Source organism: Megascapheus bottae, chromosome 8 (genome assembly GCF_031878675.1).
Source record: "Megascapheus bottae isolate mThoBot1 chromosome 8, mThoBot2.hap1, whole genome shotgun sequence".
Classification (NCBI taxonomy): domain Eukaryota; kingdom Metazoa; phylum Chordata; class Mammalia; order Rodentia; family Geomyidae; genus Megascapheus; species Megascapheus bottae.
In genome coordinates this window covers 31,863,672-31,889,662 of record NC_143516.1, presented here as the reverse complement: position 1 = coordinate 31,889,662, position 25,991 = coordinate 31,863,672, and the positions used below count along the sequence as shown (strand labels likewise).

The 25,991-nt window shown below is 35.1% G+C and overlaps 1 protein-coding gene across 1 annotated transcript in view; it reads right to left on the bottom strand.

The window, feature by feature from the left end:
• Positions 1-25,991, bottom strand: part of Man1a1 (mannosidase alpha class 1A member 1) — a 162,669-nt gene that overhangs the window by 54,998 nt on the left and 81,680 nt on the right. Inside the window, exon 6 of the mRNA XM_090338209.1 lies at positions 15,822-15,916. Coding sequence (XP_090194335.1) covers positions 15,822-15,916 — 95 coding nt within the window. The remainder of the gene's footprint in view (positions 1-15,821; positions 15,917-25,991) is intronic.

Here is a 25,991-nt window from a genome sequence, read left to right as displayed (position 1 = left end):
TTAAACTCAGGGCCTTGGTGCTGTCTCTGAGGCAGCACTCTCCCCTTGAGTCATACAATTCCACATAGACTTTTTGATGGTTAATTGGAGATAAGATGCTATGGGCTACTTTCCCTCTGGACTGGCTCGGAACTGTGAGTCTCTGGAGTAAGAAGGATTAAAGCATAAGCCACAGGTGCCTGTTTTGCTTTTTGCTTTTAAAATAAACATAGAAGCAATTACAGAGATAGTACAAATATATAAACATTTGGTATCCAATAGTCCCAGTGATGTATAAATATCATTTTCTTTTCTTTGACATTCCTCTACGTATTGGGAAAAGCTTAAGAGTATAATAAAATCACTTCTTTTAAAAAGTTCCAACAGTCCTAGGATGGCAATCTTTATCCTAGTAGATTAAATGACATCAAATTAAGGAGACAATAACATATCAGATATTCAAAACTCCTTTAAAGACAGGGAATTTTGGAAGCATAAGTGATAACATTAGCTTGTCTAGATGCTGTACACTCACAATTGTCCCTGCTCCTCCATCTGCCCCTTGTACTCTTTCCCTTTGGGAATCAGCATAATAATAGATACGTTTTGCAGCAACTTGAGTTTGGAAATAGACCTAATTTTTATTACCTTCACAAAAGCAAGCACAATTCTTCAGGACTGATAACTCAATATAATGATATGCATATTCTGTGAATTCCATTTATTTTGAAACATCTTTTTCAAACTTAAAAAAGATGCTGAAACTCAGAATGGCGAATTCTGTAATTTGAATCCTTTGGAATCTGGCAAAAGTCTTGAATGTTGGCATCAAATTATATTGTCTATTTAGAAAGATCATTCCTCTAGTATAGATTGATGCTATGTGCCATTTCATTGTCTGCCAAAGACAAAAGGGATTGTGTGTTCAAGAACTTTCTCAGCTCTTTCATGTGATAACCTAAGAAAAGGTCTTGATCTAATCAATACTCTCTTGAACATAAGACCACAGTTGAACAGTAAGAAATGAACACAAATAAAAGATAATATATCACAAAAGGAGGAAGTCTTATAATATTTACTTCTGGTTCAAAATAAGAGAATTTTTCTCTAAGCCAATTAAAAAATGTTCTCAAGAATAACCTAAACAAGATCAAAGCCCACTTAATATAATGAGACAATGTGCCTATTATAAGTTGCCAAATGGTAAGAAATTGGTTTGAGCATAAAGATAAATGACATTTAGATATTTATTGTTTATGGCAGCTGTCTTTGAAGTCAAGTACAAGACTTTTAATTAGGGAGCAGGAAGAATTTATCAAAGCTGTTATTTCTAAATTTTTTTATCTGAAAGAAAAAAAGCTTTATTAAGTTAAGTATTCAGATATCCACTGCTCCTTTTCCAAGATGCTTCTTGCACAGTGATATGAATGGCTTGTCTAGTTCCCCTTACACAGTTACAAGTGATAGGAATGGCTTCTGTATACTCCAAAATGGGAAGCTGGCAAAGTATCTTCACTTATTCTCCCATTGTATTCTGATACATGTAGTTTATGAGTGATTCTGAAACCTACTCCCAGTAGATTGTATCTATGTAGAGAGCTGGAGAGTGACTGTGATGTTTTAGGCCAAATGGAGATTATTCTGATCGTCTTGGGATAAAGTATTTAATTAAGAGTGGCTACTTCACAAAGAGAAAGGTGTCCCCAAGTGTATTCATATATTTTTGTGATCAGAGGTGGTTGTTAAGTGGTAGGTGGAATACCATTTAATTTGAAAACACAGAAAGAAAAAAAACATAATTGGCCTACTACTTCAAGATGATACTGATAATTTAACATGAATAAAGCAAGTCTGCATTTGAGAATGAAACTCAGTCTAAGAAAAAAGGTCATTCTGAAACTGGATGTTCATGAAAATATTTGTGGAAGTAGTTCATCTTCAAAACTCATACATGTACCAAAGTTAAGGAAGGAAATTTCTACCTTAAAAAAGAATCTTCTAGGTGAAGTATTTTAAGGGTTTCTGAATACATTAAAATATGTACATGCACATATATAACAATATATTTAAAATTATATATAGCTTTTTTTTGATTGGACATGGGGCTTGAACTTAGGACTTGGTCACTGTCCCTGAGCTCTTTTGCTCTAGGCTAGTGCTCTACCACTTCGAGCTCCACTTCCAGTTTTCAGGTGGTTAACTGGAGATGAATCTCGAAGACTTTCTTAGGGTTTTAAACCCTGATTCTCAGCTCTCAGCCTCTTCAATAGCTAGGATTATACAGGTGTGAGCCACTGGCACCAGGGCTTTAAATAGTTTTTTAACATATTTAAGTTATACACAAACCAAATACCTGTCTATTGATTATGATGATATCAGGAAAAACTGAAATTTACTAACAGGACTATAGAAAATATTTTCTAAAAGTAGACAATGGCATTTAAAATGAAGATGTTTAAGAGGACCAACCAATATTGATCATCTTAACTCAGTTGTTTCTTTTCCATTTGAAACAGATGTTTAGAAGTCAGTTTTGAAAGAAGCGACATAGAACAACACTTTTAAATAACTCACTAATACAGCTGAAATTTTTTTAAAAAGAACTTTCTAAGAATATATATACTCATTTGGCTCTCACTAAAAATATTCCTGTCTTTATAATAATTTATAGCTACTTTATTTCTTTAGCTATACCATATCCATTTACAATTTATTATTTTGAGTTTAAAATTCACACAGGATCAATACAGAACAATATGCATATATAATTTATATATAAGGACACATGCTTTTGTGTACAAAAATATTTTTTTGATGACAGAACAAGCAGAAGAGTTTAAAGAGTACTGGTGATACATTTGTATGACAGTAATCTCTATCTTGTTAAATAGCCAGTCACAATTCACATGTAAATAAACAGCCAAAAGAAATTCACTTAATACAATGTTTACATTTCTTTTTTCCTATTAAATCTAAGAATCACAATTTTGTATCAGATAATGGGAGAAATTACTGCAATGCTAGCCCATAGTCTAGTTTCATTTTAGGGTATTCCAATAATTTAAAATAATCCTTCAGCTGGGTAGTTTCATTGTTCACATTTCTTTGTTGTCCCAGATGATAACAATTACCCTCACGGCTCTATAATGCTTCCTTGTTTGCGGATGTCTGTGTGGTATAAATTGAACACATGGAGGGCTGTTAGAATTACAAATGTGTGCATATATCACACACTTTTTCATTTGGAAATGTGTTCTTTCTTGATACTCAGGCATGGTTAGGAAGCTTTATGATGATTCAGATCTGAAAGGATTCGAAGCGGGCAATGACCTTTGGGGGGGGGTGGTCCTGAAGTTTCATAGTGATTCATTCATGCATTCATTCATTCTTTTTTTTTTCTTTTCCTTTTTGGCAACAATGGTGACTGAACTTAAGTAACCCAATCTTGCTGGGCAGCTATGTATATACATCTAGGCTCTTTCTGTCTTGGTTATTTCTTCTTTATGCCAGGGGGAAGCTGTGCTATGATCTTCCTACTTGTGTTTTTCAGTGGCACTAGGGAGGACAGGCTTGTAGCTACTACACTTAACCATTGGCTAAGATGGAGCCTCACAAAGGTTTGTGCCTGTGGTGTCTTCAGACTGAGACCCTCAGATCGCTACCTCCCAAGTAGCTAAGATTATATTCTTGAACTATGGCATCAGGCTTTTAATCACATTCCCACTGATTAAAAAAAAAAAGAATTACAGAAGGTTTGTAGATGTAGGATTACACTTTAAGCAATATAGTTATATTCAATAAAACACAGCATCTTAAACACACAATTTGATGTGCTTTGATTTATAATCCTGTGATTTCTGTTGATCTCTCTTAAAAACAATCAGCACAGCAACAAGAATTGGCACTATCAGCTATTTAAAAATCATGGACAATCTGCATTGGGTAGCTCATTTTCCAATGTCCATTTGCAGAGTACCTACTGAGAATAAAAAAGCAGTGAGCTGACAGTTCCAGGGGAACTAGTATGAGAAGAGGGAAGATACAGGGCATGGCAAAGCAGTGATGAGAGAGCACAGAACACATAATATTTGTTTTTTTCCCCATCCCTGAGGCATTGTAAAAATATATAATTTGAGGATTAGTCAAGTAGACTATTAAAATACAAATGTTAAGATTTTAAAGTGAGAAATAAAAGAAAAAAAATCCAGCGAGTCTCGGTGGCTCATGCTACCTAGCTACTCCGGAGGCTGAGATCTGAGGATCAAGGTTCAAAGCCAGTCTGAGCACAAAAGGACCTGAGACTCTTATCTCCAATTAGCCTCTAGAAAAAGGAAAGTGGGGCTTGGCTCAAAGGTAGGGTGGTAGCCTTGAGCTAAAGAGCTCAGGGACAGAGTCCAGGCTGAGTTCAAATCCCGTGACCCACAAAAAAAAAATGCAAGCTCTCTGGGCAATTTCGGAAACATACCTATTAGAAATGAGAGCCACCTTAAAATGGTTTATGGAAATTTCTTTTGGGTGTGTATATGTGTGTAGCAGATAAGATTTCTGCTTAATTTTTTAAAAAATTGTTCACTGATAAAGCCATTATAGTAATTGCACTGGGGCTGTTTATTAATTTGTCACAATTAAGTCAATAAGAGCTTTACTAATGTCTTATTACTTGATTAGTTTTGAAAGTGATTATCTTAAGAACTTGACTTAATTGGAAGCCTCTCAATTTACAAGGTACATTAAACTCTCAGTTGCATCTTAAGATTATTCAACATATACAGGTCAATTACCAGTAATCACTGTTTGGTACAAATGTTCCATAAAATGGTGGTATGACATAGCAAAGAGGGATATAGTGAGATTTAATTAATAATGCTGGGCTTCAGTAGACATTTTCAGGATAAAAGGGCAGTACTGCATTTATAGTCTTCCTAAAACTGGAGCTACTACTAAAACCAACATAAAGGAACTCTAACAACACTCCACCTTACAGATGAAGATAATTTGTCATGATTGCTAAATCACCCAATTGCACTGCCTGTACTCATGCCCAGCTGCACATTAATTTCCAGATTCGTAAATGATAATTAATTCTTAGTATTGCTCTATCACTTTTCCTTCTCTAGTTAATAAGAGACTGCAATCAATTACTGTTCATCCCATTTTCCAGAAGAGATCAACCACAGCTATTACTGCACAGACAGGAAGTGGAATGGCTAATGCACCACTGAGACTGTGAGGCCTTTAAAACATGACAGGCTATCATCTAAGTGACCTTCCAACTTCTACTCAAGGACTGCATGTAGTTCACTGAATATTTACAATGACTAACAATTAGCAGGACTGCTAAAATGCTCAGACACCTGGACTGATTTTTCAAATATCTATTCAAACTACTCCATCAACTTTTATATTTTATTAATGAGGTAGCTGAAACATTTGCCTCATACTGGCAACATAACCTCATCTTGAAATCAATCCTAGGAAAATTGACTGCTGGATCATTAAAAACCCAGGGAAGTGAGTTCCTATTCCTTTGCTGGTAGGTCAAGCCAGTGTATGAATTCATACATTCTGACTTGGCTCTTGTCTAACTTCTGTACACAGGGTAAATTTTAAGTTGAAAAGATTGTCTACCAATGGTGTGAACAGATGAATAAAACTAAATTGTAAAATACTAGGTCTATGCATTTGAAAAAGTTTTGAGTTTGTTATGTTAAAAGCTGTAATTGTCCTTATATAAAAATTTCCTGGTGAGTTGAGGGCTTTAGTAGTGGGGGAGAGTAGAGGTCACACTTAATAATCTAGTGCCTTAGACTGTGAAGTAAGACAAAATTGAAAGGTAAGGAAGGCCTGAAACAGACTACTCACATGTTGCAAGCTGTATTTTCAGGAATATATACAGTGTCTTTAAATTGTCTATATAGCACCTCTGATAAACTTCTTTAATTACTCATATGTTGCAGTTCATCCTAAAAGGTAGGATCTTTAGGAAACAACAAAAAAAAATCTAGTCTATGGATGAGAGAACCACCAATGAATCCACTGGATTCTTTTATTGCTTTTTGACCTCAGCTATACCAAAAGCACAACAGGGGGCTCTTTGCAGATGGGAATTCCGGCAGTTGGAAGGTAGGGTGGGGAAGAAATGAGGAAGGCCAGAGCTTGTGTTTAGAGGTAGATATAGTCTTTGGCTTCCTCGGGAGAATAAAGGACACTTTAAAAATCCATTTACCTGGGTGTTAACTTCAATCATGACCAGAGAGATGGGAAGAAAGGAAGAAAGCTTCCCGAGGCTCTCCAAATTCCTAAGGCCTCACAAGGCATAACTAAGAACATCAAAACATTCTTTGTTCAGAACTGCTTGGTCCTTGTATATCTATAAAGGAAGCTATATACAAAGTTCATTTAAATTAAATGCTGCTACTGGTATTGTTCATTTGCAAAAAATAAATATGTTACTTTGGCTAAAGTGAAAGGATTAAATAACATCAGAAGGCCTTTGTTTCTTCTTATTTTGAGGGAAGATGGATATCTCTGCTTTGGCTCTTATAATTGCCTTAAATATAGGACCATGTCCTCAGTAGCTTATAATTAAACCACCTTCCCTAGAGCCACAAGGATGGCTTTGTTTTTTGTTTCCCTGAAGTTAATTAAAAATGTATTTCCTTTTTCTTTTTGCTAGGATGTCTCAAAGTTTGTTTTTCAGTTTCACTGGATTAAAAAAATATACGAGAGGAAAATGGACATGTAAACTTCTTTTTTAGAAATTAATTCTTGGAGTCAGTGGAAGTTCTGCATCATTATAAACAAAAGTATATTAATGACAAGAGATACATAGTGCCTCTGTCTCGCCTCCCTCAAACAGTGAAGTTGGCTGTTTGGCTGAGCAACTTGAGGTAGAAAGATGGCATAGTCATCTTTTATGACAAAGGTTCTTAAAGTCTTATCTGAGGGGTTGAAGAAATAAGTAATAATAATATATATAAATACAAACATATACATATATATTAAATTCTAATTGTTCTAAAGCACTGGAAAGGTTGGAAAATCACGGATACAAAGTGACCACAGCAAATAGATATGGAATAAGTAGTGTAGTCTAATAATTAGGAAATAGGCATATCTGGATATGACAGCAGAATCTACTGTTTTCAAAGACTGGGTTTTTGCCATGCTAATTAAGCACTAGTTAGCATGCTAGACTTGGAAAATGAATGTGATATTTGATTGCCTTGGACTCTGTTTAAATCTTATACACTGAACAGCTGTAATTTCTAGAAGAGACAATTCATCAATCAATGTGATTTTAGGGAACAAATTCAATTTTGATCCTATATATGCTGGATCCAAAATAAGTTAAAAATATTGAAAATTTGAACATGATGCTAACATCCTCCAAAGACCACCCAGAGACACTTTCTTCATATATGTGGTCAGTTCTACAAATATTATCTCTTTTTTGGCTTAGGGAAATGAGTTGAGCTTAAGACTGTAAGAGAAAAAGCAGTTGTCAGCTCCATATTCTTGGTGCTCTCTCTCTTGCTCGCTCTCTCTCTCTCTCTCTCTCTCTCTCTCTCTCTCTCTCTCTCTCTCTCTCTCTCTCTCTCATGTCAGTCGTAGGGCTTGAACTCTGGGCCTGGGTGCTGCCCCTGAGCTCTTCAGCTCAAGGCTAGTGCTCTACCCCATTTCCAGTTTTCAGGTGATTAATTGGAAGTAAGTTTCATGGACTTTCATGCCTGGGTTGACTTTGGGTTGACTTTGAACGCAATTCTCAGATCACAGCTTCCTGAGTAGCTAGAATTACAGGTGTGAGCCACCAGCACCGGGCTTCTGCTTTTTCATGTTTTATACTCTTTGACTGGATCTAATTTGAACCAAATTAATAAGGGTTGATTAACATGAGAAAAGCACAAGAATATTCTTAATTTTATGGCTATAGGGGATCACATGACAGTGAAGTCCAACACAATGACTAAAGCAAGATACTTTTATACTTTTCAGAGATCAATCATTTTGTGAAGGAATGACAAGACAAATGCATTTGCATCAGGGTAATCAATTTCTAGGGATGTCAGTAAGAGATACCTGAGGACAGAAAAGCAAGCCAGTAGAAGAGAAGAGTTGTTCAAGGAGTTTATTTGGGTCCATCACAGCCCCAATTACCAGTCTCTGGTGATTAAAGCGACTTTCTCACTTTGTACGGGTGAGGATGCTTCTTCTAAAAGAAATCATTACAGCCTGCTACATGTAGAAGACAGGTCAAATGGTGTGCAGCTAACAGCTCCTGAGGTGATTTCAGCTTAAAATGATCAATATACCAATTCCGTGTATTTTGAGATGGCTCATCTTTAACTGCTTCATTTTCATCCATTTATAGGTGCCATTTAAATTCAACTATTGCAAAAAAGACCCTAAATTAAGAATGACTCCGATGTACATTTATTTCTCTTACAGAATTCTGCAATGCTACTTTAATGTATTAATTAATTAGATTTCTACAGCAGCCTTGTGAGGGTTATCAGGCTATTATTATTATTATGTTATTGTTGCTATTATTGTAAATATATTAATAGGAAGAGAAATTCAGTGAAGAAAATAAATTACCGAAGTCTGAAATCTTTCCTGACAATGTCAATCAATGAACAGCAGCTTTAACCAGGGTAATGTCACAGTGATAAAGATCATTTTATGTTGCTCTAGATTAATTTTACTTTGCAACATTACCCACTGTAAAGGCATTCTTTGGGTTCTCCTTCTGTCTAAAAGGAAGGCAAAAACAAAATCTTTAAATGGCTGAAATACAATTAGAGTCTACTAGTCCAGAAAAGAGAATATAAAGAAAAAAATCCTGGTCCCTGTACCTTCCTAATTAATTACCTTGCTTCAGTTTTAGGAATACTTGGTGGTCTTCAAATAACAAGTATAAGCCAAGTGTCTGCTAATCCCATTCTCTAATCAAAGGAGAAATTAATTTTTATGAAGGTAATGTGTCCATATAAAGGAGGTTTTTTAAAACCTTAGACATGTCTGGGAATGATGAGAAAGATAGAATCAGCCCCTGAAGATAGACAATGCAGCACAAGGGCTTTCTGCCCACGACCTCATTTCCATTTTCACTCCTCACTGTACTTACATAAATTCTTTGATATGGACATCGGGACAAGAGCTCAACCATTTTCCTGATCAGCAGCTTATTTATTAGAACCTAATTTCTTTCTGACTTTCAACTCCTGAATATTGGTGTTGTGAGAACCAAACCGTGATGGGTACAATAATAATCTTCTAATGTCTGATAATAGTTAACTCTGTGATACTAAAATCCTAAAGTATGCTTATTTGCATCCTGAGAAGCATGAACGTCCAAATGAATTAAAACAGACAAAAGAAAACCCAATATAACCAAATATTGAACATGTGAGGAATGATGCCAATGCTTATAGTCATAGTTATTCAGGAAGCAAAGGAGGATGAGATTGGAAAGATTGTGGCTAAAGCCTGACTCAGGCAAAACCTTACAGAATTCCACTCAATTAATAAAACTAGGTGTGGTGACAGGCCTGCCATCCTGGCTACATGCAAAGTATGAATAGGAGGATCATGGTCTAAAGTAGGCCTGGGGGTAAATATAAAACATTAGTAAGTTAAGCTCAGACAGACAAAGGATACATGATTTCTCCCATATTCGAAGACAGATGTAAATTATGAACATATATAAAAATATATACAGGGTCATATATATATGCTGACTAACATATTCAGTACACTAACATAGCAAGAATTCAGTAGTGTAACTTCTTCAAACGTATAGCTGAATAAAATGAATATCAGGAGGGTGAAATGTGTTGTGAGACAAGAGAGAGAGGTTTAGGAGAATCATGACAGACAGACAGACAAAGGATGGGTGGTTGAATGCAGCCATGATATTCAATGTGAAAATGTGAAGATGAAAACGGGTAATTTGAGGGGATAGGTGGAGTTGGGAGAGATCAGGAAGAATGATGGAAGGGATAACGTTAGTCAAGATGCATTGTGCTAATAAATGGACGTTAAATTGAAATGCCTTTGCACAACTTCTTAGAGATAATAAAAGGGTATTTAAATGAGAAAGAAAATGTAGCAGTGGATCTGAAGCATTAAAAAAAGCTGGGGCCATGACTCATGTGGTAGAGTACCTGCCTAGAAAGCACAAACCCAGAGTTCAAACTAATACTGCCAACTCCCTCCCAAGTTCACATCCAATTTAGGGGAGAAAAATTCATAAAAATAAGGTTAGCTTAAAATATACTTGGAATAAACTTCTATTTCTCCTTTTACTTTTCTGGAGTTGGAAGAACTTGTCTTAATCCTTAACAGATCCATGAAACATATAAATAAAACATAAACTCTTAAGATGAGGCTGATTTTATGCTCAGCTTATATCACTACTACAGAACATTTTTAGGATAATTAAGCAATATTTTTGCTTCTTATAATACTAGTGGATCATTAAATCAGTTTGATCTGCTTATGCTCAGAAAATGTTTATTGATATTTTTAATATCTCTATGATGTTAAAGTATGGATTTTTATTCTGCTTCAGTTAAAAAATATAATATACTTCTTTCAGTCTGAAATTAGAAACTTTGAGAGATGGTTCAGATTTAATAAATAATTTATGTGCCAATTGTCAAAAACATAGGGAAAAGTCAGGAAAATATGCTAAAGATATTTAACCTATTAAACTGTCTTAGTTTATGTCTATTACAACCAACCAAATACATTTTAAAGGTAACCAACACTTCAATTCTCAGCATTTTATACCATCAACATTATGAAACTCAATACAGGGGGGTCATCATCTTTTGCTAAAATATACATAATATATGGTTCATGTAAGAAATGTCTAGGGACTAAGAGGAGGAAAATCATGAAAAAACATGAAGCTATTTCTGTACTATTCTTAATTAATGCCCTGTTTCAGATAAAGGGATTTCCAATTTTATAATAAGAATTGCTATGTAACCAATGACAATGTACATTTTTCATAAATAATTAGAATAGTCATCAAGTAAAGCTTTACCAGGTGACAGAGGTGTACCTCATTCATCAGTTGGCTGGCTAATGGGAGCCTGAATGGAGATGAGTCAGGTCCCAGCACATCTTTTGACGGTGGACAAACAAAGCTCACATTGTGGGCAGTTCCACTGATTTAATGTAACCACTAGGCAAATGTCAGCTCAGGAAAAGCCACAAAAAGAAATAAGTGATATAAAAAATAATATACAGCTAAATCAAACTCATTTATCAAGAAGGACAGAATAACTATTAGGAATACTCAGACTGCATGCCTTGTGATAGAAATGAATAATGGGAACATTAACTACATTATTTAAGTTAAGAACACATTTGAGAAACCTGAAGAACTAACAGAAATATACTCTACACCTAGGCTCAAGCTATTGCTAAGAATATGGAAATGGTGAAATGCTTAATTTTATATACACAGGTGATTTTTCTGCTGCAAGCTGGAGAAAAAGAAAACCATAGGTCCTCTTGCTAATAGTAATAACAAAATCAAACATCAGATGTTGACATTTTTACATTAGAAACATTGAGCTATATCCAAATGTAATCTCTTAGGAAGGCTGTGGTTTTTCATTCAACAGAGATCATTCAACAGAGATACTACATAATTGGAGGGTGGTATCCTCATTTCATGACTGTCTTGGTGAGCAAGTAAGGTAATTAAGTCACAATTCCAACTTCTTTTTTTTTAATTGTAATTAGTAAAAGGGTTACATGATATTTGCCAGATAGCAGGTGCATTAATTCACATACATTGATACCCTTTCACATGTCTTGGTACCCATTTCCCTCCCCCCCCACACCCCCCACCCGTCTTGGTTTTCCCCCCTTCCCTATCGCACAATTCCAACTTCTTACAAATTAAATGGTATCTTTTGAATTGGGAATTTCTCATAGAGGTGGTGAAAAAAAAGACAAGTTCTTTTTCTCTGGATAGACTCTGGAGACAGAGCTCCTAAGGTAGCTCTGTACATATATAAGTTATTTAGGCACTCTGTATATTTTCTAAGGTAGCATATGTGTATTTATACATGGGTAATCTGCGTATTTGAGGCTTATATGAATATGGAAGCTGAATCTATCTTATTGGTATTTTTGTCTCCAAATTCATGAATCTTCCAATTGAAAATACCACTTACTTTAAATTCAGCCCAATGAGTATTATCTTTCCTCAGCATAGACATTCCTCCATTTTTCAATTACATGGGATAGTGTATAATATGATATATAGTATGTGTATTTTGTTTTACCAACAATGCTGTGAGTTTCTTGAGAGAAAGAGACTCCCAGCTACATTGTGAATAAAATGAAAAGAAATAGGAAAGCTTCTCAGAACTTAGAATGAAACTGTCATCTTAGCAGGGACTCAAATAAATGCTTATTTTCAACCAAGAAACAGTGAAGAAACCAATTATTTTCAGACAACAACCTGACAACTAGAGGAATGTGAACAGATAAGACCGGTAAGTTCATATCTGTGTTAACATATAGATGTTCTCAAAGAGCAGCACTCACAACTACTTTTGAAATAGAGAGGAAAGAGCAGAATTATGATATTTCAGCCAGCATGTTCTGATCACAATGCTGAGTTTCAAAGCAAGTCAAGAGTGAATACATTTCTATTCTAAAAAGTGTCCCCAGCACCACCTCCCATCCTTCTACAAACATGCTCTTATTCTGAGAAAGTAATTAAGAAAATAGGACTTTCCAGATACACTTCCCCTCCTCTTGGAAACTTTCACTGGTGACAGCCTTAAGAAATTAAGAGACATACTCCATGCCCACATTCCCCTATTCCTTCCTTTAAAAAAATTGTAATGTATAGAGGGGTTACAGTTACATTTGCCAGATAGTAGGTGTATTACTTCTCACACACTGATACCCCTTCTCATGTTTTTGTTCCCATTTACCTCCCTCCATTCCCTCCTAATCATCTTGTTTTCCCCTCTTCTCTCTCCTATTTCAAATAAACAAAAGTATATATTGTGAAAATACAGAGATCATGGGTTCAGTAGCTCATCTTGAAAATCAAAACTATAGATAAGAATTAAAAATCAATACTGTAGATAACAATGAAAATACTACAGATAAGAAGGAAATACCATTTTCTTCCCCTATGGGGGAAAAACTTCAGATAAGTCAGCTTCACAGATGACTAGAGATTATCTAATAAATATATATGATTGGACAAAGGTTAGGATAAGTTTTAGTGGATAAACATTACTATTTATTTTGGCAAGGCTTATCTGCAAATTTGGGTATGTCACTGCTATCTGGTAAGTCAGAATGAGAAAATACACCATCAAAAACAGTGCCAATTTCCAGAAGGAAATTGAAAATGTTCCTATAAGATCCCAAACCATTATATATCTTTACTAGTTTAACCTGAAAATACCACATAATTCATACTTGAAAATGATCATCATTTCTACCTAATATGATCAATATAATCTTTAAAATTAAACAAAAACTTGTAAATAGGAAAAAGTAAGATATAATAAAAATAAATGCTATAGTGATGATTTCTCAACAGGCATGGACAGATAATCAATTAATAAGAAAATAGTCCTTTATGTACTAAAAATATTCCATAATACAATAAGAATGAATTGCACTAAGGAAAAGTTCACTTGGCAGTAAGGAATAAACATTTTGTAAAATGCAATTATCATATTCTTATACTTATTCCAAGAGAGACCAGAACTAAGTGATATCACCATTTCACAATAACTAAATTGATTTATGCAAAGAGTGGGCATGCATAAGAACAACTGAGCCAGCCTGCCTCCCAGTGTACAGCTAAGCTTGGAGAGTTTAAATGATGGTTCCAAAAACAAATCTTAAGTTGCTGTAGGAGCTCTAAAAACAGGGACTTGAGAACCAATTAGTTTAGTGCATTGTTATGACCATAATAGTATCACATTTGTTTTCTCAGATAGAAAGTGTGGAAAAATGAGTTAATTGTATGCAATGTTTTTGTGACCGGATTTTAGGTAAGAGAGCAGTATCTTGGTCAGAATGCTATCTATAAAGTCTGAAGATAAGGGAGGTAAAAGAGAAGGCCTCTGTGAGCCAGATGTGAAAACTCATGACCCCCCAAAATACCCAAGCAATGGTCAGCAGACTCAGGCCTGCCTCAAAACCTTGGAGTGCATGCAGACATCTTCAAGCTGATAAAGAAAGCCTTGGAAGCTCTACTGGACAAACAGAGCCTGAGCCATTGTATTATACAACACTCTTGGTTCAATTTGAGATGGCCCAGCGGTACAACTCTCTCTACTCCTCTGCATCAATACCTTTACCTATCCCCAGATATGCACACTCATGAACAGGTACAGGGTGATTTTAAGGTAAAGATGTATAGAAGACTAAGGAAGGGCAGGGCATAAATCTATTTATTAAAGAAAAAAGAAAGCAAGGAACCATAAATTCCTATGATTTTTCATGATTTAATTTTAGGATAGAATGTCACTAAAATCAATACAAAAGAGAGTCTTAATCCTGGCAAACTAACTTACTTATGCTTTTGATGTTTCTAAAACAAGAAAGGCATTTCATCTGTGGGAATGCATATAAAAATCTAAGGATATATTCTAGCTCTCCTGTTTATTTCTTAAATGATGCTAGGCTACATACTTAATCTATGACTCTAGTTTCCTAAGAACAAAATAAAGATAACAATATTGAGCTAACTGATGAGGTGTTGTGAGATTATATGCAGTAATACATGTAAAGAATCTATAAATTATATGGATGAACACAATAACTATGTTCAGCCTAATCATTATTGGAAAAAAATCCATGTAACAATCAAGTGGTTTTTGGTTTTATTTTGTTTTTTTTTGTACTGATCCTGGGGCCTGAACTCAGTACCTGGGTGCTGTCCCTGAACTTCTCTGCTCAAGGCTAGTACTCTGCCACTTGAGCCACAGCTCCACTTCCAGATTTTTGGATGCTTACTTGGAGGAAAAAGTCTCATAGACTTTCCTGCCTGGCTTGCCTTTGGATAGTGATGTGTAAATGTCAGGTTCCTGAGTAACTAGGATTATAGGTACAAGCCACTGGTGCCTGGCTACCAGAAATAATTTGTGAGGAGAAAGGAGTTAAGAAGGCAGCTTCACACAAAATTTTTATTAGTGAAATGCTTAAGCTATTAATGAAGACTCAAACATTTCCCTGGGAGAAGTTCATTTGCTATACATTAAAAAAAATTGAGTCTACAGTTTCATGGACTCTAGGATATCAGATTTTGCCACTAAGCATGGAGGAGACGGTTGAGTTAGTTCTGGATCAATACATGTTTCCTTCCTTCTAACAACCATGGGTCGGGTAGGCTCTCTTACTGTCAGCTCTTCTTCTGGAGGTTTTGACCAGTTCAAATATTCTGCTTATACAGTAACACCAGCAGCTTAACTGAACTAAATGGTCATTGAAAATTGTTTCCTTGGAAGTAAAACATATTTGTGACAAATTAGAAGACAATGGGATTCTCCTGGTGTTTGTGGAGAAGAATGGAACTAGTGATTTTCATCATCATCATGAAAAAAAAAACAAACCTAAGATCATGTCTGATTTGTATGATTCTATTAGATCACACTAGCCCAGGAAGGGGACTCATCTCAAATTATACGACACAAGCTTCTCAAGACAGGATAGATTCCCAAGACATCCCACAGGTCAGGTTACTAGCTTCATATCAGCATTATCCATCTAGTGTGTACTTGTTAGGACACAAACTTGAATATTTCACCTTAAAATATGTTGTTGAAAATGAAGAGTTTTACCTTTTCATATTCAGCAATGCCCAAGGTATTCCAGAGGGAGTATGAAATGCAGGTAGCAATTTTACCCCAAGTTCCACTGCTTTCTTTCGAAATATCTGAAAAGTTAAACAGTTAAGTAAGCTACTGTTGCAAGAAAAATAAAATGCTCTATACTATTACCTCACATTTACCACTCTTCTTGTGAATTTCTTTACCTAAAATAATAAAAGTGTCTTAACTGAATTACCTCCAAAGTAATAACTGGGGCATAGAACATTATACTGTGAGAAATGATTTCCAATTTTGGTTGTAGTTCAGAATCATATGGGGAGATCTTAACACTACAAGTGAGTGGGTTCTACTCCATTTAAATTTCTATTATTCTGGGCTCCTGAATCAGGTTTTTAAAAGTTTTACAGGCAATTTTGGTGATTTCAACGTTCGAAGAAGTAGTCTTGGGCTAAGAACAAGATGTTGCCTTATCCCTAGCCATAACTTAGAGCACTGTTATTTATTAGGGGACAAGGAACATGTTCTAATAAGATATACTCTCAGTTTTGCAGCTTCCACTTTCTCTGACATTAAGTATAGGTGAGATGGGAAAAGAAGAGTGTGGTAGTGAAAACAGCATGTGCACATAAATGTCTACAACAGATAAAATGAGAACTAGAGACTAAATGTTACAGATGTTCAGATGGACTCAGGACCTGAGACTCCACATGAAGGCAGAATTCACATGAACAGTATATGCAGTGTTGAACTAGAATGAGTAATCCTGTAGACTGGAGAGGACCAGGAAGATCAGTTTAAGCACAGAAGAAGGGAGGTGGCCCTGCAGATATCTCATTAAGCAGAGAATACTGGTAAAAGTCAATGAGCATCTACAGCTTGGGCACAAATCATGGGAAATCAGAAATGCAAGATTAAGGATTTCACTCTGTTAAAGTAGGAAAATAAAGTTATGAACAACCAAATCAGTTGGGCAAAAGAAAAAGAGTGATCAGATGATATCCACTCAAGTTTAAGTCCAAAGAAAAAGTGCTGCCTTAACCGTTGAAGAAAGTACTGTTACTGCTTTCTCTGCAACAGCTGGAGTACCACGCAGGTGGTTTGTCCTTTTCCCTTAATACTGTACTGGTTTAGTCTGGTGGACAAGGAATTTACAAAGGATAGAGGAGACCCAAAGAAGGTGGTAAACAGAGGCAAGTTGCTTCCTCAGCCAGCAGGGGAAGCATTCATTAGTGTGGTTGTCCAGGAAATCAAATGTACCTTCTCCAGGAGATCTAGTGGATCTCTTACTGAGAGTCAAGCCTCTACAGAAAATCCGGAGTCTTTAGGCTCTGAGACTGAAGATAATCCAGTAATACCAAAAACATCCCCTATTGTTGCAGAATCTTTCATTTAGTAATGGATAAGAAATAAATGAGTTTCAATACAAAACTCTTGATAATCAATTCTGGTAAACTTGTACATACATTCAGATGCATATATATTTGTAGTATACAGAAGGTTGTAAATAATAGAAATGCCACTTACTCCACAATTTACTACTGTTATTCTCACCAAAGGGGGCTTTTTTCTGTATCAATAATAAATAGTGAATGCCAAGAGAGGAGAAAAGCCACAAAGATCAAAAGTATGCATTTCCTTTCTTTTCTCTGTCTTCCCCTAGAGAATTACAAGTTGTCTTCTGTAAGGATTTATCCAATCACTTCCCAGCCATCTGTTGACTTTCTGTTTTTCACCCAACTTTTAAAACTGTTAATTAACTCTTTTTCAAGACACTTACATAAGACAGTAGGCAAACTATGTAATTAAAACATCATCTTGGATATAAGCATATGGCAGGAGAGTTAAAGGCTCGGGCTTTGAAGGCACAATGCCTGTTTTTGAATCTCAGCTTTACTTCTTTAAAGTGAGTAATCTTTGGGCATGTTGCTTAATCTCTCTGTACCTAAATTCCCTTGTCTATAAAAGAGATAACAACAGCATTCACTTTTTAAAGGTGGTAGAAAGAAATGTTATCATATTTACAGACCTTGGGGCCAGATAGTTATCACTCTAAAAGGTTAATTGCTGTTTTTATGGTGCTAATGTTAATGGTATTTCCCCAGTAACTTTCCCTATTCACTGCCTGAAATTCTTTCTTGTTCAGGGTTTCATTTGACTGCTCTTTGGTGCTTTTTACCTATTTAGGTTCATATTTAATCGCACCCACTCCCTCCACCCCCGCCTTACCTTCTTTTTTTCCTTTCCTCACTCTTGGTCTTTCCCTCTCCCGCCCCTAACCTCCTTGTCTTCCACATTTATACATACATTCTTAATCAGAAGCTTTCATTCTCAAGAGCTTAGCTTCAGTTTTCATAATCTGCTTACATTCTCAAATTCCATTCTCCCTTAATTGCTTTAGTTCTGTACTTTTACCTGTGTGCATACATTACTACTCAGTTTCCTGTCTTTTGAAATTTAACACATCCAACTTAGCTCAATCATTTAATATCCCTGGAAAACATTCCCACTTCCATAGATGTTATTGTCTCAACTTTTGGATTTAGGAACAGGCATTTTGACATTTGGTTTATTGCCATTTAGTCATCGAATACCTTAATTAAAGCGAAATGGCCTATGTACCATTCATTCTCAATGATGAGCATAAATCATGATCTCACCGTCAGGTATAAAAAGGTTCTCCTATATGGCTACACATGAATTTTCTGCTTTTTATTAATCCATAACTGATTAAAAATTTTCTGTCTTCTTAAACCATGAACTATGTTCAAGGAATCATGGTGATTCCTTCTGTTGTGAAACTGTTCTGAACTTTCAATAACCAAAGACTGCTTTGATTCTAGCTTTTGAGACTTCATGTTCTGAGCATTTATTCAGTGACACCCCACCTTAGCAATGTTGGCCACACAATTTTCTCATTTTAAAACACCTTTATTTCTCCCTATATGGGGGCTCATTCATCCAAGGCTTATGCCAATTCAAGTCCCAGGATCTTTGTTTGGCTCCAAGAGCTTCAACACTAACAGCTGGTATCTTACAAAGCAGTGTTTGAAAGGGGTGGTACCTGATGGAGATCTTGAAGTGTTTCCTTCTAAATGTATACAAAAGACCTCCTTTCCTCAACTTTCCTTCAACATTTATTATTCATAGCCAACCCAGATCAGGTCATTTTATACTTAAACATATTGGTATCACCCCAGCATTCCCACTGTTCAGGCTTTCATGATCTTTTGGCTCACTGCTATCTACAGGAAATTATTGAAAAGATGTACAGAGAAAGAGGTCTTTCCCTTATAACCCTACAAACACTTTACCGACATCCTTACTTTGCCTTACTTCTGCCCCATTATTTATCACATCCTAGTTATAGTCTATGCCTACTTATCTATTGTTTGACAGCCCTACTATACATCAACAGGACAAGGGCATGGATTTTACCTTTTTTGTTGTATATGTATTCTCAGTATCCATCAAGATAGCAACTGGTTCTTAAAATGTTCATGTAATAAATGAATAAATCAATCAAAGATGAACATTTCTGGGGCACAATAATGATAAAGCCTTGATATTATAGTATGTGCAAAGTGCTATGTCATATTCTAGTTGCTATCATTTGCAAGTAATTAAGTCAAATATTCTGGAGTCCCAAAATTGGGCATAAAGGTAACAATTACAAGATAGCATTGGAGAGTAACATTAATTATCCCATTGATGTTTTAAATACAGTCATATATGAACCTCAATCACTTTTAATTCTCAATGCTTAATTGGTTATCTCCTCCTGAGAATTGAAGAAATGTTACCTAGAGGAAGAATCTGAACTCTAAAACAGTACATCTTTCTTCCAAAAATAATGCACATGTAATAAAACTGCAGATTTAAAATTACCCTTGTTAAGAGAATGGAGACATGTCACAAATCATCCTAAAGGGCAATTTTAAAGGGGATCTAGTACATCTTAAATGATGTGCTTTAAAGAATACTACCGAAAGCACACTAAATGATACTTTTGTATGGGTCTAAAACCTGGCCCTATCTCTGCTTCATTATCAGATGTAAGGGAAACTTTCCATTTCTCAGTTTTCCCAATAAAATGAGAGAACAGGGTGAACAAATTTGTGCTTTTCATTTATGACTGGAAAAACTAGTTCTCCAGAGTCAAAAATTAGTAATAAATTACATCTGGAAAAGATGCGAAATTAACACTATTTTAAGAACTTAAGAAAGTGTTAATGTGGGGCTGGGAAGGTAGCCTAGTGGTAGAGTGCTTGTCTAGCATGTGCAAAGACTTGGGTTCAATTACTGGGTACCATGTCCACAGAAAAAGCCGGAAATGTGCAGTGGCTCAAGTGGCAGAGAAAAGAATCCCAAGGACAGTGCTCAGGCCCTGAGTTCAAGCCCCAGGAATGGTATTGCCCCCTCCCCCAATAAAGTGTTAATGTGCTATCACATTCTTACCAACCTTAGTTTCTAAAGTTTATATGTTTCTCTATTTGGTGGGAAGAATTTATATTAAAAGGACAACATGAAAGATGACAGTTCATAAAATGTAATCCCTTGGTATTTCTTATTTTTGAAAGAAAAAAATGTATTATGTATAAAAATCCATTTCAGACAGGCCTACATGTTAGGATCCAACAAACATCTTGAAAAATATTTTGCATTCTAGACATTGTAATTGCATTTACAGCAAAAGTCCAAACTGATATAATTTGCTGAAAGAAAGGTAGTAAAATGTGATAAAATAGCTTTAAAAATAATCCTTCAAGCATGTAACTAAAAGATAACTTTAAATGAGAACTTTAATGGCCTAAAGTTAGGCACTTCAAAATAACCACACCAAAATTGTATCTTTTCATTACACTTAAGTAACATCATCACAGTCTTATTGCTATTTTTGATCATGTTGTTTAAAAAACTTCAAAAATTAAAATCTATCAAATAAAAACATTTATCTTTTCACATTACCTGTATGCATAGGTTTTGACAGGGCCACAAACAAGATATATGGCTTCTTTGTCTTTCTAGTTTATAGTTCCTTGAAGAACGGTATAAGAATAATACATATGCCAGAGTGAAGAATAAGGAAAGAAGAAATGAATAAGAAATGGTTCTGGAGAGGAATATTTTCCATTCAGACAATTGCTGTTTGAAATGCACAACCAATATCAAAGCCTTTATTCAAATGCTTATGTCGAAAAAACTACTGGTAAAAGATCAAACATTAATTCCTTATTTGTACAAGCAGAATTTACCTATTCATTTTTACTTCATAAAGCCTTCAGCCAGTGAGGATGCCATATGATAAATAACTTCTGCTTAAAATATGTACAATAGTTTACATATCACTAGTTGTACTAACTTACACACAATATGTGTGATCAAATTGAATCTATCAGTAGTTAATTATTAAGCTACTATGGCCTTCCAATTTAGGTAGAACTTTAAAAGGCTTAAATATCAGAATAAAAATACTTAAAACTAGTTAATAAAGTAGAAACCAAAAACTGGAGAAGCAATTTAAAGCCATCTAGTTCCATAACTCTGATAAATAGACACAGAAAGATACAGAAACTGGTTCAGAGAGGCTTTGCTTTGCTCTACTAGTTAAATGCTCTTGTGGTTTTCTGAGTGTATCTACTGCCCAACAATTTTCTGACACCCTTGAGTTTTAGAATTTTTTTCACCCACAGGAGCCTTTCCATCCTGTGGCTTCATATGTGTATGCACATATTTTCCCCCTTACTCTTTTCCCATAAAAAGAAAACAAAAATCAAAACTGAAGTGCTTTTTAAAAGAATTATTTGCTATCAGATCACATTATTTGTTAGATCACTTTATTAATTTCATTCTTAATAGTTAAGTTTCCTGTTCTTATTCTATATAATAACTGTAATCAAACTTTTTGCCTTCAAATAATTAAATGAGGACAGCATTGTGTGTTCCCACCCTTAATTAAACCACAAGAGTTCCTTGCTTTTGTTTTTTCCAAAAGAAATAGGAGGAGACATATCACAATGGTGACAAAAAAAATCTACTATCTTCATTTTATGAATGAGAAGTATCAGATAACACAGCATAAACTATATTCTGAAGAGAGAAACAAGAGGAAGGGTACAGGGAAGGAGAGAGGTTGATCCATCCTCTCTGGCTTCTGGGAGGGGAAAAAAAGGCTGAAGGCTCAATCACAAAGTAAACCAGATGGTCCTAGTAACAGACTGGTAATTTTAGCTTCAGGATAATTTCAAAGGAGTTCGGTGAGACAATGACTGCTTTGCTAGGGAAGGCTAGCATCAGTGAAGAAATGTATTCTACCATTCTCCTCATCTGTGAGAGAGAACATACAGTTTGAGACCAAGACAGTACAGACTGGAAAACAAGGAACAATTGTGACTCAGAGTCTTGGGACACCCTGCCGCGATGCCTGGATGGAAGACAGACACAGGATCAGTTGTAGAACATGAAGAATTTGATGTGGTCCCACAGAAAGTTCAGGAAGGAGGAAAGCCCTGACAGCAGAAGAAACAGAGGACTCCATAATCCCTGGTAAGGAACAGATCCTATTGCCAGGTCAGTGAAAACAAAATACCACACCTGTGATTGGCATAGGATTCTACCTCCAGGCCACCTCTAAAAGCATGTTTTCATAGCACTAGAGCTCAATCTCTAAAACTGCTAAGATACCGACAGCCTCTTTCCTTTCACGAAGAGGTAAAGTGCTGAGTGGGGTCTGAAAGGACTCAAGTCCATCTTTGCTAACTCTATCCTGATGTAAGTTTGCTTCTAGGTATGTGTTAGGACCCAGAGCTCAAGTCTTCCTTCCAAATCATCATAGCCTCCTCCTTCACACAAGGAGTCAAATTGGTGGGGAGGATGGAAAAGTATCTAGGAATTACACTGTGTTAGTGATCATCAAATCATATGATTTCCACAGCTGCTGGGTAGGACCTGAGAATACTGAGACCCCGCTATAGGAATTGAAGCCTGTTGTGACTTTCTAAACTCTAAAATAATTTATAGGAATAATAAATAATAGAAAGGATGATAAATACCAGCATAAAAACCCAAGGCACAACACAGTCCCTAAAGACAGCTTGTTAAGTTGCTCATGGCATCTCAATGTATATTTTAAAATTGGGCTAATCACCAAACGACCTTAAGAAAAATATGCCAAATGCCATAGATTCTTAATGTTATATAACAAATGTTTTCTGGCCATTTATTTCAAATAAAAAGGAAAATATTTTTGCTTTGAAGAATATAGTATGTGTTGAAGAAAAATGGAAAATATGTGCTCTAAATGGATATAGTTTTCCTTTTCTTTTGACAGAACTGGGGTTTGAATTCACTGTACTGCACTCTACTATTCGATCCATACCCAAGAGCACATTTTGCTTTAGACTAATTAACTATTATTATTTTTGATAGGGGGTTGACCTCAGATCACAATCATCCTACCTTAACTTCCAAACTAGGTGGGACTATAGATGTGAACCATCACATGCAACTTATTTTTTAAAATAGGGACTGATTTATGTCTAGGTTGCCCTCGACCTGCAATTCCTTGAAGCTGGGATCATAGACATGAGCCAAAATGCCTGGCTTGGGTTTCGATTTCTAATAGGACTTGTATAATTCACCATATAAAAGTTAATGTATACTCTCACAGTATTAAAATTGAGATGGCTGTATTTAATACTGTTGTATTTACTATTAATTTTTTAGACAGATATCTATCAAAAGCCATTGGAAATATATGAAATGTGGGCCTGGCAATATTGTTTCAATAAGAAGAAAAAAGGCAGCCTCATGTATGTGATTACATTTTAATCCCTCAACAGTTTTAAATTATAAAGCATATTATGCTAGTGAATATTTTTTTGTTTGCTTGTGAGTTTTTTTCAGTCAACTAAATCTTACCTATGAGGTTAAGTTTTCCTCATTTGATGACTTGGCTCTGCAGACAGAGCTGGGCCAGGTGATCTAGTTTCCTACCATCACCTGGAAGGTCTGTGGAATCCCTCTGGAGCCTGGGAATAGGGAATCACTCTCCCAAATAACAAGATGGTTGTGACTAAATGAACAACTGCTTCTCAGAGCAGTAATAGTTACCATCATCATTCTTCACTGTAAGATAGTGGTTCCCTCAAGAATAATAGAAGGATATTAGGCTTTTGGTCCACACACTAAATGGTGTAAAAACTGCTGAGCTTTTTTATCTACAGTCCTACTCCTTTCTGTTATTAGCTATTAGTTCATTACAATAAAGTCCTCTCACTATGGTAGTGTATTCACTTTTAAGTCCCCAACTTTGGTTAACAGCTCTCTGCACAAGGCTCAAAGACAAGCCTTCAGACCCTTCAGTGTCACATGTCTGAATCTGAATGACTTATTAATTAATCTGAATATTCTACAGGTACAAAAAAGCAAACAATTCCTGTTTTTTTTTCATAGTATCATTTCACAAGCTTATAAAGTACACAAATACCTTCAAGTATATTTGTCTTATTTTTGTAATGCATAAAGTAACTTACTCCCGTTTTCATTCTAAATAAATGTAAATCTGTCTAGTATGAATATAATCAATCCCATTAGGCTGGTGATTTTTATTTCCGCTTAGCCCTGCTTTACCATGTATTACACCTGATGCCTCTAAATTACTTTTGGGCCCAAGGACCACAATTTTTGGAAAGCTGATGGATGAACATTTTAACTTATCAAATGACAGCACTGTCAAAAGGAAAATTTGGCAGCAATGCTAATTTTGTGTTACACTGAATCCTTTCAGGCAAATTCACTAACCTCTCTTGGCCTCAGTTTTGTTGTCTAAAAAGTAGATAAACACACTTTTCACCTTTCAAGTCAAGTAAGTTCTCTTCACTAAATTTAAAACTTTTTATTAGAAATATTTAATTCATTTTTATTTCACTCATTTATTATTATTTTATGAATATATTCTCATTATCAAAAACCATAAAACTAGATAGTTCAAAAATATAGGATGTCATTAATCCTATCTACTGTTAATGCAATAAATCCAACTACTCAATATCATAAGCATTCACATTAAATGGTACTGATCTCACATTTTAAGCAGCACCATTCCATATATATTATTGTGTAATGTTTAAGTCATCAATTTAATCTGCCTGATATACAAGATTTTATATCAAAAGCCAGAAAACATTTTTCTATGAAGACTTAAATGGAAAATGTTTTTAGGTCTGCTAGTTACAGAGTCTCCTTCTTGTGTTTATTTTCCCTTGATAATATTTTTTTTAAATGTAAAAGCAATGATTGTACAAAAAAAACTCAGGCTGGATTCGGACAGTTTGCCAAATTTCTGTAATATTAAAAAACTATTTTAAGCCAAACTATATATGGTACAGTATATATGTATGTATACATAATGATATCTCAGTTTATATATATATATATATATACACCTTATATAGTAGTACACACATATATGTAGTAGCATACACACATACACATATATGTATATAGAGTAGTTTACTAGTATAAAAATACTACTAAACTTAGGCCATCAATACACTATTTATTCATATTTAGTTTTTCATTGCTTTAAGATTAAAAGAGTTGTGAGATGAGCATCTCTATGAATACTTATTATTATATGTATGCTAAACATATATAGCTCTTTCCTCAGATTAAATGCTGCAGTGTGCAGTTTCTGGTCAGAGGGCACTGATTTATTCATACACTATATCTGCAGAGTCAAAGCAGCCAGAGGGAAATATAAAATAAATACACACGTCTGGACTTTGCAGATGTCTGAGTTATGCTGCTTTGCTTAAAAGCATCTTAAATATTACTTATTTACAGTAAGAGGTCTTAAGGATTTTCATATATCATATCTCATAATAACATTTCATTTCTTTTAATATAGTATTAAATTCTAATCATAATCTCAGTTCAAAGAAACAATACCCAGAATTAGCAGCAATAATCAACAAAATATTAAAATGTCACATAAGTCAATGTTTCTTTTCCTGATGAATTTCAAAATCATTATGTTGAACCAATTTTGGAGACTTCCCTTTTTCAATACATACATCTAGATAATACTAAACAAGAACTACAATTTCTGTTACCCACTAAGGTTCCTCTTTTATTAATAAAGTCTTTTGCTTTGTTTTTTATATGTAAATTTTTAATCAA